General features: G+C 55.8%; 4 protein-coding genes across 4 annotated transcripts; 2 read left to right on the forward strand and 2 right to left on the reverse strand.

The window, feature by feature from the left end:
• Positions 1 to 414: 414 nt before the first annotated feature.
• Positions 415 to 1,232, forward strand: E0L32_005861 (uncharacterized protein; the record flags this gene model as incomplete). The annotated part of the gene is made up of 2 exons (XM_031140429.1): positions 415 to 666; positions 735 to 1,232. The coding sequence occupies 2 exons, from the start codon at positions 415 to 417 to the stop codon at positions 1,230 to 1,232; spliced, it is 750 nt and encodes a 249-aa protein (XP_030995369.1).
• A 1,939-nt stretch (positions 1,233 to 3,171) lies between these two features.
• E0L32_005862 (uncharacterized protein) lies at positions 3,172 to 4,565 on the reverse strand (the record flags this gene model as incomplete). The annotated part of the gene is made up of 5 exons (XM_031140430.1): positions 3,172 to 3,679; positions 3,724 to 4,064; positions 4,124 to 4,259; positions 4,323 to 4,407; positions 4,472 to 4,565. The coding sequence occupies 5 exons, from the start codon at positions 4,563 to 4,565 to the stop codon at positions 3,172 to 3,174; spliced, it is 1,164 nt and encodes a 387-aa protein (XP_030995370.1).
• A 1,436-nt stretch (positions 4,566 to 6,001) lies between these two features.
• On the reverse strand, positions 6,002 to 8,959 carry E0L32_005863 (uncharacterized protein; the record flags this gene model as incomplete). The annotated part of the gene is made up of 3 exons (XM_031140431.1): positions 6,002 to 8,185; positions 8,243 to 8,817; positions 8,953 to 8,959. The coding sequence occupies 3 exons, from the start codon at positions 8,957 to 8,959 to the stop codon at positions 6,002 to 6,004; spliced, it is 2,766 nt and encodes a 921-aa protein (XP_030995371.1).
• Positions 8,960 to 10,012: 1,053 nt separating this feature from the next.
• Positions 10,013 to 10,958, forward strand: E0L32_005864 (uncharacterized protein; the record flags this gene model as incomplete). Its single annotated transcript, XM_031140432.1, has 4 exons — positions 10,013 to 10,036; positions 10,097 to 10,281; positions 10,344 to 10,762; positions 10,831 to 10,958. 4 exons carry the CDS (start codon positions 10,013 to 10,015, stop codon positions 10,956 to 10,958), a joined length of 756 nt encoding a protein of 251 aa, XP_030995372.1.
• Between the last annotated feature and the right edge of the window lie 68 nt (positions 10,959 to 11,026).

Below are 11,026 nucleotides of genomic sequence, written 5' to 3' on the forward strand. Positions count from 1 at the left end.
TTTTTGGCGAAGCTGAAGGCGGTCGAGTTGGCGAGTCAAGCCACAGGAGATTTTGACTGCGAGCTAAGATAAGGCGACAGCTTCAGCCACGGAACCACCAAAGCTTCAAGTTGCTTCCTCGTACCGTGCGCCCGCCGCCTTTCACCAGATCCAAGAGCTGCCGCGGTTCCAATCAATTGAATTGGGCGACCATTCTTGTCTCAACCACGGCGCTGTATTCAAGGTTCTTTCCCAGGCCCCAAACATTGGTCGATTGCCTGGGGTAGTCCGACTGAAAAAGTGCGCATTTCTAGACGGCCGACGCCATGGACTGACTCTTGTCTTTGTCCTTCTGCCTTGCTCACTCCCCGCTCACTTTCTTCCCTCTCGGTCCTCGACTTTCTCTTTCCCAGAAGACACATACACACAGTCGCCATGGCGGAAAATGAGCAGCCCGCGCAGGGCTCATTGGCCTCGACATTTCCCGGCCCGCCCGTCTTCTGGAAAGACTTCACGCCCGAGAACCTGGAGCGGGTCGAGGCTCTTCGCAAAGCCCACGCCGAGGCAGAAGGCGACGCAGTCGGCCCAGCCACCAGGATCCCCGGTGTTCCCGAGGAGTTGGTGAACTTGCAGCCACCCGCGCCGCCTGCAGATGGACAGTGGAGGGTGTTTGGTGATCTCTACAAGGTTTGTGCCTATCGTCCTTTCCAGGATGCTGCCAGTTCTTCCGTACTAACCGGGCCATTGCGTGGCAGCTTGAAGATGAACTCCCCTCGCTAGAAGACCAGGGAATCACCGACCTCGCACCCAAAGACGGCACCGAGGATGATAAGGCCCTCCAGCTCAAGCGCATGGCCAAGTCGCTGCTGCTCAACTTCTTCGAACTCACAGACATCATGGCCACCAATGTCAGCCAAGCTGAACCGAAGCTGAACGACATCCGCACCCTCTTTATCAACACGCACCACACCATCAACGAGTGGCGACCACACCAGGCCCGAGAGGCACTGATAGCCATGCTCCAGGGCCGCATTGACCGTGTCCGCAACGATACCAAGTTGGTGCGGGAGGCCACCGAGAGGACTCGTCGCACCCTCGAAAGCCTCGCCGACATCGAGGTCCCACCCGACCCGACAGGCCGTGCTACCGCACCCTTTGAGGATACCCCACTGGAAGGCGAGCGGCGCCGCCAGGCTATCGAGCAGCGGCAGGCGGAGATTTGGGACGCCATGGACGAGGCTGCGTTTGCTTAGGACCGCGCGCGTCCACGGCAAGATTCACCACCTCCCAAACCCACGGCAGCGGAGCGGGAAGCTCAACTAGAAAGACTCGGTCTCGGGCTCAACAATGCTCCATGCAAATCAACCCCTGGCTATATCTTATTCACAAGACCCGGCGAGTTCTTCCGGCGGCTCGATGACGAAGACGGCGAGTATAGCGAGGATGGCGAGGATTACGACTCGATTTCTGGCATTAGGTGGGGCAGCATGGACGCAAATCACCCAAGTGATTACGGGTGTGACTCCGATGACGATGCAAACGGCGATCCATCATCGTCAAAGCAGACTTGTACTTCCCCCAGCAGTAGTAGAGCCCGATACCTATCAGCTCTGCAAATCCTAGATCAAGCAGCTCAAAGGCGCCTATGGGAGACATGGCCTGGCATCATTTGAGTCACGCGATTCAAGAGCCTCCGAACCCATCGAGTTGCCACATCTGCCAGGGTAAAATCGCGCTCGAGAGGGCCTTCACACCATACGCGTTCTCGCCGGGTTTCAAGCAGGGGAAGCTCAGTAATGATCAGATCTCGAACTAGAAAGCTTTGGAGACAATTGGACATGCGCAAACAGCCCCCGACCAAGTCATCTCCACCGGGACAGCAGTTTGGGACGTTAACCTCGTTAGCCTCGTTACCTTCATCCAGAACTCGAGGGCGCTCATGGCGTCCCTTGCGAGCATGAATATGACAGCGGTTGGAATATCTCTGGCATTGTATTCACTCAAGTGGTTCAGACATCAGTCTTGCCCAAATCCTGGCAAAGCGGGCAGATCAGGAAGCACAGGATCTGTCAAATACTACCGTAAAAATCGTCAGCTTTGCAGCGCACACAGCTCATCGAGTAGATGGCAGCGGGGAGACATCATTAAAGAGAGAAAGAATAACAATTATCAATTGCTCCTTATTGACAGCCGTTGATTCCGTGCCAGCGCGTCAACGGCAAAAGACATAGTCGGGATTTGAGAATGTACTCTGCCATCCATCCTTCTTCTCCATCGCACTCCAGTAAAAAGTCATGAATATCATCATATCATGGTATAGCCCTGCCAGCGAAAGAAGTAGCTGCGCCGAGTCCGTCTGTCCACATGATATCGGTCGGGCACCCCGTCCTGCCTCACATCACGGTGCAGGGGATGGGGATGCAGCAGCACTCATAGCCGTCGCACTCGATGCACTTAGTCTTGCCGCCCGTCGCCTCGGCCGGCTTGATGATGCTCTCGATGGTGCTGGCCGCCGCGCTGCCGGGGCCGTTCTGGTTGACAAAGGAGGATCGCGAGGACGAGCAGGCCATTTTGTGTGGAGATTTGCTTCGTGTGGAGGCGGGGGCAGGTGTGTCTTCTCGGTATGTTCTGATCGGATTGAGTGATCCTATGGACCCCGAGGCTGGTTCTTTGAATTGATTGAGAGCGGCGCAATTGCGAGAGGAGACAGGACGGATTGATGAATAGGTAGATGGATGGATGGAATGAAGACGACGGCAGCCCCTGAAGCATGCTTTAAGGCAGATGATGTCAGTGGGTCTGTGGAGGCCCAAGTTTCGCTCTCTAGCGTGCGGTGCGGGGGGCGGGCCGCTGTAACTGCCGAGCTCAGCGGGGGAATTCAGCGGGGACAACAACTGACAAGGTTGAAAGTTCAGCGGAGGGCTCCCTTTGACTGCCTCTTGCTTTTTTACATCCCATCATCCATCCTTCTCAGATTTCAAGAATAAATTGTTTGCATAGAGAACGCTTTATGATGAAGTGGACATAATCTCCAACTTGCACGATCAATAAGTTGATCCCATCTGATCCAAGCTACCAGGACTACCCGAGAAAGTCCAAAAAAGAAGCTGCGGGAGCTCCAACTGGGAGCAATGCTTGAACTTGTGACCTTCTTATTCTTCACCGGATTGCAAAGATGCCTTCACAACCCTATCAGGTGGTGGTCGACTCCTCGATGACCAGTATCTCGTCCACCGCCCACTGCGGCTGATTGTCTGCGTCGGGCCGAGACACAAGGACCAGGTCGCCGTTCGGGATGTGCTGGAAGAACCTGTCTGACGTCGGGTACAGGGGAATCCAGCAGTGGAGGCGGTGATTGCTGATGTCGCAGGGCAGGATCGTCGACGGGAGGATGAAAGCAAGATCGTCTAGATACTTCTGGCTGGACATCACCAGGCCCGAGACGGGACCGCCCTGCTGGTTGAAGACCTTGACCGGGAGCCGCCCGGCGGTCGGGGTGTCGATGTACAGGTGCTGGCCGTCCCAGACGAACCACGTCGCCTCGGCCTCGGGTACGGTCATGAGGATAGCGACGCTATGGTAGTTCTCGGGGGTGTCGTAGTAGACTTGCTGCATGACATACTTGCCCGCGTGGGGTCCGGTCTGGGCACGGAGCCGGACGCGCGTCTCGTGGACCGTGGCGGTGGCGGTGGCGGTTTCACTGCGGGAGGTAGGTTGAAACAAGTCAGTATTCAAGATACAAACGATTTCCGAGCAAGTCGCGGTGTCTGTAGAGGAAGGGGGGCCCCATACTTGAGCGTGGCCGTCGCTTGGACAGTGTTCGTGGCGGTCAGGACGTCGATCTCGGTGCTCGCCGTGAGTGTCTCCGTGACGGTCGACGACACGGAGACGTAGACGGTCTGGGTGCTCCGCGGCGTGGGCGCCGTGATGGTCGTCGGGAAAACGCCGACACACGCGCAGGCGGTCGAGTACCGCGCGGCTCCGCTGCAGGCGGAGGCGTACGCCGGGATGTTCGAGGGCTGCGACGTCTGCTGGCGCTTGTTGATCGGGACGGGCTCGGCCTTGGTGGTCGAGACGGTGGTTGTCTTGAGTAGAAGAAGGAAGTCAGGATTTATACGGTGCGCAAGATGGCATAGTGTGGAACAGGAAGAGAAATATCTCGCACCTCGCGGACGGTTTCGAAGCTGGTCTCAACCACGGTGGTCGTGGTCAGCGTCGTCGAGGTGACGCTTTCCGTGGCCTGAACTGTGAAGCTCAGAGTGACTGTCTCTACGATGATCCTTGACATTATGTTAGCTTAAAGCGGCTGCTTATGAGGTTGGACTTGAAACGGAAGCACATACGAAGTTGCCGGGGTCACGGTCGTCTTCAGAAACGAGAAGCAGTCAGCGGCACCGCTGCGGGTAGTGTATGCCGATGCAATGACGGCTAGTATAGAGCCATGTCAGTTGACCACACATCACATCACGAATCGATACGTAAGGAAGCTGACCTCGGGCACAGTTGTCACCGCAGCCTCGGGCAAAGATGGCAGGGACGGCGGCAGCCACCAGAGAAGGGGCAAGGATAAGAAGCGGTAACTGCATCTTGTTGCATGTATTCCGGTGTACTAACATACACGGTCAATAGGGGGTGGTCCGTCTGTAAGCAACATAACGAGCTATGTGGAAGAAAAGAGACGGTCCGCCATTTTATATTAACTTGGTGGCAAACGGCGCTGTGGTGAACCCCCCCCCCCCCGTTTTCTTTCCAACGAGGCAACCCTCTTGAAAGCTGAAAATTATATCAAACAGGTTGCCAAGAGCCATTCTGCTGTGAATCATAAGCGAGAAAGGTGTGTCATTTACCTTGATGAGGTGTAGTGCATCCGTCGCCTGGTCCTGTGGCTTTATTCGATGCCAGTCTAGCTAGCCTAGTCGGTCTAGAACGATGGCATATCCAGCTATTGCTTTAGCATAAGCTTGGCACTCCCGAGGGGACGCTCTCAAACTTAATCACTGGAAGACCAAGCTGTTTGTCAACCAGATCAGACTCAGCTGATAGGTGTGGCTGTAGCTCTGGCATTCCAGCGGTGCTCAACTCAAGTATGGAGGCTTGCCAAGCCGTTAAAAGCCAGCCCAACCTGCCAGGGGTCAGGGCTGAAGTCCAGGCCGCCACACGACGAATAAGATGATAACAAGCCACGGACCGGGTTCTAGTAATTAAACAATGCTCTCATGAGCTACTGGATGTGGAAAGTTCCGACTGGTATTTACAATGTCTGGGTTGCTGGACCCCCTCTCTCCTAAATGTCCTTCCTTGTGCATTTCAAATCTGAAACCGTCGACTACTTAGCATGTGAAGACTCGGGAGAGAAATGGTGCTTCCAGAGTGGTGACCTTCCATTTCAGCAGCAAGGGAGATGCGAGGAAGAGACTTTGGAACTTTGGAGGGAGACGATTGAATATTGTTCGGATAGCAAATCTTGAACTTGTAAGAAAATCATGTCTTGATAACTAGACAAAATAATGAGAACTTTAGTCAATTGTATACTGGCTATGCTGGATTTAAGAACCAGTGTCTTGGTTATATCGATCATGTATGTGGGGAGAATACACAACACGTTTTCACAGTTCAGGAGAGTACGGTTGTCAAAGTATAAACATCATTAACAATAGAACTCTAGCTATCCACATAACCTCAGAATAGAAACACTAACTTGCCCAAGCATTCGAGACCACTCTGAGTACCAAGTACCAAGTTCTCTCGAGTGAGATTGCCTCTTCGCCGGGATCTTCCTTTTCCTCTTTCCCCTCCAAGAAACGCCAATGAACCGAAACCATGAACAGAAAAGCTGCGTCTCTCCTCAAATGCTCCGGGCCTCGCCTTGGACTGCAGTCATGCCGTCCCTGCCGAAACACCAGAAGTTAAATAAGTGCTGTGAAGGGTATCCCCTGAAAAGCAATAGCAAAAGAAATCTTGATAACAATTCACTGAAGCAAGAAGGTCACGAAGCCCAAAAGAACATGAAAAGACCACACGTCTACGACTTGGGCGCCGCACCACTGTGCTGCGGCGGATGCCGAGCCATAGGCGGGATTTGAGGAATGGGCACCGGCGTCTGCGAGATCTTGGGTGGCGCAGGAGGTGGGTGGCTCTGTGGAGCGGGCGCCTTGTTCTGGGCCTGAGCCTGCGGCTGCGGGGGAGGCGCCGGAGGATGCTGTGTAGCCGCAGAGGCTGGTGGGTGAGGCTGTTGTGCCTTGGCTTGAGCCGCTGCGTGTTGTTGTTGAAGCTGCTGTTGCTGAGCGGCCGCTTGCGCACGGTGCTGGCCCGCCTTTTCTATCTGCGAGCTGAAGTACTGTAGATCCTCGCGTGCTCGCGGCTCTCTCTCGTAGATGTCCCTGATCAAATTCCACTGGTTCGGCTGCATGTTATGAGCCTGAGCCATCAGGAAGCCCGCCGTGGGGCAGTTGAAGAAAGGGCCGAGTATGTTCCTAGCCGTCGCCTCGCCTTCTCTCTGCGCTGCCTCGCGAGCTGCTTCCGCCGCCTGGCTGGGATGACGCACCGCTGCCGGTGGGGCCGCCGTAGCAGCAGTGGCGCCAGCAGCTGGTGGTGGCGGCGGCGGTGGGCGAGCAACTGGTGCGGGCTGGATAGGGGTTTGGGTCTGGATAGGTGTCGGCGTAGCCTGCTGAGGCGGGGGAAACGCGCCCTGAGGTGAGGCCGGTGAAAAGGCAGGCGCCGAAATTGAAGGGTTGCGCTGGGCATACCCGGCTGGGACAGGGACAGGCGTAGGCGTGTTAGCAGCCGGAGACTGTGAGGCTTGCGGCTGGCCAGCCCAGTTCGGGCCGTGAAGCTTTTCCATGACTGCTGGGTCATTTCGGTAGACGAATACCACCAGTAGAGTGGGCTCGCTGCGGACTTGGGGCAGGAAGTTATCCTCCAGGTTCATCATGAACTCGGGGTGGTTTCCATGGCCTGGAAGAACTGGAACAAGATATGTATCTCTGACATTGCCAACGCCCTTATCGCCGACGACACCGTAGCGCTTCTTGGAGACGAAGTAGTCGATCAAGTTGTAGAAGTCGGCTTTGGCCGCCTCGTTTGAGGGAGACACGGCTACCACGACCACATCTGTTGGCGTGCTATACCGCAAGCTGCAGAGATACTCCGTGGCCTTCTGTTCGTCAATGCGGCCTGCGACAAGCAGTCTTTTGGGGATGAGCGTCGTCCACGGCAGACCGATCGACTTGTTCAAGTTGACACCACCAACGTGTTTGGCTGTGGCCTGGAAGTTGGCGACCGAATTCATCACCAGGTTCCCTCTCCAGATCACGTCAGGGTCCGACTCTTCGGTCGGTGAATAAGGAGGAGATTCCTCCCGATCGTCCTCCAGTAGGCGGTCAACGTCGGGGTCATCTCCGGGGCCTGCCGATGGTGGCACGGGTTGCGATGGGCGTCGCGGCTGGGTTGTGCTCGGGGATCGCACGCTGGAGAAGACTTTGTTGATGTCGAACTCATGCTTCGGCGACCCTTGCGTATCGATGTGAAGACCTTCTTTTGGTGACGCCTTTGCCTGACTTGGTGCACCTGGTGCCTCGGCCGCTGCTGAGGAGGCCTCTTTCTCGCGAGCCTTGGCTGCTGCTGTCTGACGCCGTGAGAGAGCGGGCCTCTCCTCCGTTGTCGCAACTGTGTCATCTGTCTCGACCAACTCCTCGCCCTTGTGCGTCCGTCGCACACGCGGCGGGCCGTCTTCCGTGATGAGGATGCTTTGCTTCTCAGCCCGGGCTCGCATCTCCGCAGTCTCTCGCTGTAGCTCTTTGGAGGCAAGATCATCGCTTGTCATCACAGCGAGCATCGGGGGAGTAAGCGTCTTGGACAGTAGCCGGTTGCACAAGTCCTGGTTCTGTTTGAGATTGAAGGCCAGGCTCCGAATTTGAGCTGCATACTCCTTGTGATTGGGGTGCGAATCGCTGACAGCCCGCTCAATCTGGAGTGTGAACCGTTCCGCCCTTGCCTCGACCGAGACCCCATCGTCTGGAACAAGGCTCGATTTCTTTTCTGCAATGCCGACCGCGTGCACCATGGACTTCAAGATCAGCTTTGCAGGACCTTGACGTGTGTCTGGCAGCTCGGCGATCCTGTCCGGGAGATCGCTTGGAGGGTCGTACGCGACTGGCACTGGAACTGCTGCATTCTCGGAGACCTTGCGTAGTTTCTGAGATCCCTGCTGGTCACAGGTCAGCATTTGTGAGATTCTACCCAGGTTGGTCTGGGAACCACGTACCTTCACATCTACATCCTCGGAAGGACCTCTGGATTTGCGCTTGGCACCAGCAGCAGACTTGGTCTCCTTTTTGATCTCTGGCGGGGGTGTCTTCTTGGGCTTCTGGGTCGCCTGAGGAGTGTCCTCCTTTTGGTCGCTATGCCGCTTGCCCTTGGCCTTCCTGCCCCCCTTCTTCTTTTTCCCGCGCGCTTCCTCTTCTTCATATGCTTTGCGTCGGGCCTCCCAAGGCTTTTCGCCCTTGGCCATGCCCTCGAGCAGCTCCTTGTGGTCCTCGGGCTTGCAGATCTCGCAGAAATACTCCTTAGGTAAATCTTCGGTGTACTGGCTCATGCCCATGCAAACGTTATGCTGCCATGCGCCGCAGGTATCGCATGCGATCCACGGTTCGCCGGAGTCTTCATCTTGTTCGGTGGCACCGCAGACGCAGCGGATGACCTCTTCTTCCGGTTCTTCCTGCTTTTCCTCGGACTTCTTCCCCTTCTTTCCGCGTCGTTTCGGTTCGAGCGATTGTTCGAGCTGATCGAGAGCTTTGTGCTGGCCCTTGGTGCTGCGCACGGATCGACGAGGTTCTGGGTCTGTTCGCGCCATCGCTGTCAGTCCTTGCTTTTTCCTGAAGTGTCTTGCCGGGGCGAGAAGCACTCCGAATCAAAGGGCGAGTGAGGGGGTGCAGACGCGCACAGCGCGCGACAGCTTTGCTGAGGGTAACTTACCAGACATCTTGTAGGTTTTGTTGGATCGTGGTGTCGTCTAATGGGCCACCGGCCTATGGGTCTTTCTACCAAGGTGGACAGCTCGGGTTGAGGGAGGTCTACTGTTGAGCCTGTCGGCGGGGGATGTTTGGCGCTCTTGAGCTCTTCTCTTGCTTGCAAGACTTGGTGGTATTATACGAGCATGGGCAATTTACGAATCAAGAAAGACAGATCAAAGTGATTGGAAATCCAGTGTTCGACTTCAAGAGAGCCGAGGGAAGCATCAACACAAGACCACAGGCCACGAAGCTATTGAGCAGTTGGAATGATTGCCCCGAAGCCCTTCCCTTCACAGAAGTCTAGTATCCTCCCAATCAACTGGGTGGTGAGATTGTGGTCACTTGGGGCGCAAACGGGAAGATGAGGATGCGACGCGCGCCGCCGCGAAAGTTCCCTGGGTGGTCAAAGCTTCGCTAGCTCGCGTGCCCTGCTGTGTAAGGAGATGATCGCAGAGACTGGAGTTGCGTTGCTTCGGCGCAGGCTGGATTGTGACGCTGGGACGAGCGTCGACGAGAGAAGGGGTAAAATTAATCGGCTGGTGAGTCAAGCCGTGTCGTGATGCGATGGTGGAAAGGGAATGTGGGAGGAGGGAGGGAGGATGTGCCGGGCGAGTTTTGGCAGGAAAGCGGAGGCAATTTGAAGGGCAAGCTTGCCAAGTTACGTAAGGTGGATCTAGTCATCTCTTGTACGTCCAATCAAAATTCATCCTGGGAGGCCCGGTTTTGTCACCCGAAATCTAAGGCCACCAAAACCTGAGGTCCCTTTCAGGTGGCCTGGGCTTTCCTTATGTAATCCAGAGTACTGAGGTCTGGTACCTGCTCTTGGAGCTACGCGTTGCTGCGCTTGCCTGGAGCTCCATCACCGCTGGCCGCCTTGTGAACAAGATCTCAGCCTTCTTTCTGCCAGTCCTCTAAGCACCACCACTCCATCCCCTCCTTCTCCCAAAAGCGAATCCAGTGTCGAATCGCTCCTCAAGGGTGCTTCCAAGAGTCCTGCACATCAACCACCCCGGATCGGCAGCATGTCTCGTCGCTACGATTCCAGAGTAAGCTCCCAACCTGCAACCGTGTACATCACCGAAACATCAAGCTCACATCATTGCTAGACTACAATCTTCTCCCCAGAGGGACGTCTCTACCAGGTCGAATATGCTCTAGAAGCCATCTCCCATGCTGGCACGGCCATCGGTATTCTCGCCAAGGATGGCATCGTCCTCGCCGCCGAGCGCAAGGTTACCTCCAAGCTCCTCGAGCAAGACACATCCGCGGAGAAGCTTTACATCCTGAACGAGTGAGAAACCATTGAGATGCTTGAATCTTCTGAAGCGCGCAAAACTGACATGGCCTACACAGCAACATGATCTGCGCCGTCGCAGGCATGACCGCAGACGCCAATATCCTCATCAACTACGCCCGACAAGCCGCCCAGCGATACCTCCTCACGTACAATGAAGACATCCCCTGCGAGCAGCTCGTCCGACGGCTATGCGATCTCAAACAAGGCTACACCCAGCATGGTGGTCTGCGGCCGTTCGGTGTCTCCTTCATCTACGCCGGCTGGGACCCCCAGCGGCAGTTCCAGCTGTACCTCAGCAACCCCTCAGGCAACTACGGCGGCTGGAAGGCGACGAGTGCCGGCGCGAACAATGCCAGCGCGCAGAGTCTGCTGAAGCAAGATTACAAGGAGGATTGCACTCTGCAGGAGGCGTGTGGCATGGCTGTCAAGGTTCTCAGCAAGACGATGGATTCCACCAAGCTCAGCAGCGAGAAGAGTACGTACACCTGAGCCATGAGGCGAAACGAACAAATCACATGCACGGTTACTAACTTTGCTTTCTAGTCGAGTTTGCGACCGTTGGACAGACGAAGGAGGGCAAGATCTACCACCGACTCTGGAGCGCAGACGAGATCACGGCGTTGCTGAAGGAGCATGACCTCGCCAAGGACGAGAACACAGAGGAGAAATAGAGGGCTTGAGAGCACTAGAGGGAGAACAGAAACGGCTAGATGATACAGCTGATGACTTCGGTGTTTGT

Source organism: Thyridium curvatum, assembly GCF_004353045.1.
Source record: "Thyridium curvatum strain D216 chromosome Unknown NODE_32_length_403697_cov_78.906415, whole genome shotgun sequence".
In the NCBI taxonomy this organism is placed as follows: domain Eukaryota; kingdom Fungi; phylum Ascomycota; class Sordariomycetes; order Thyridiales; family Thyridiaceae; genus Thyridium; species Thyridium curvatum.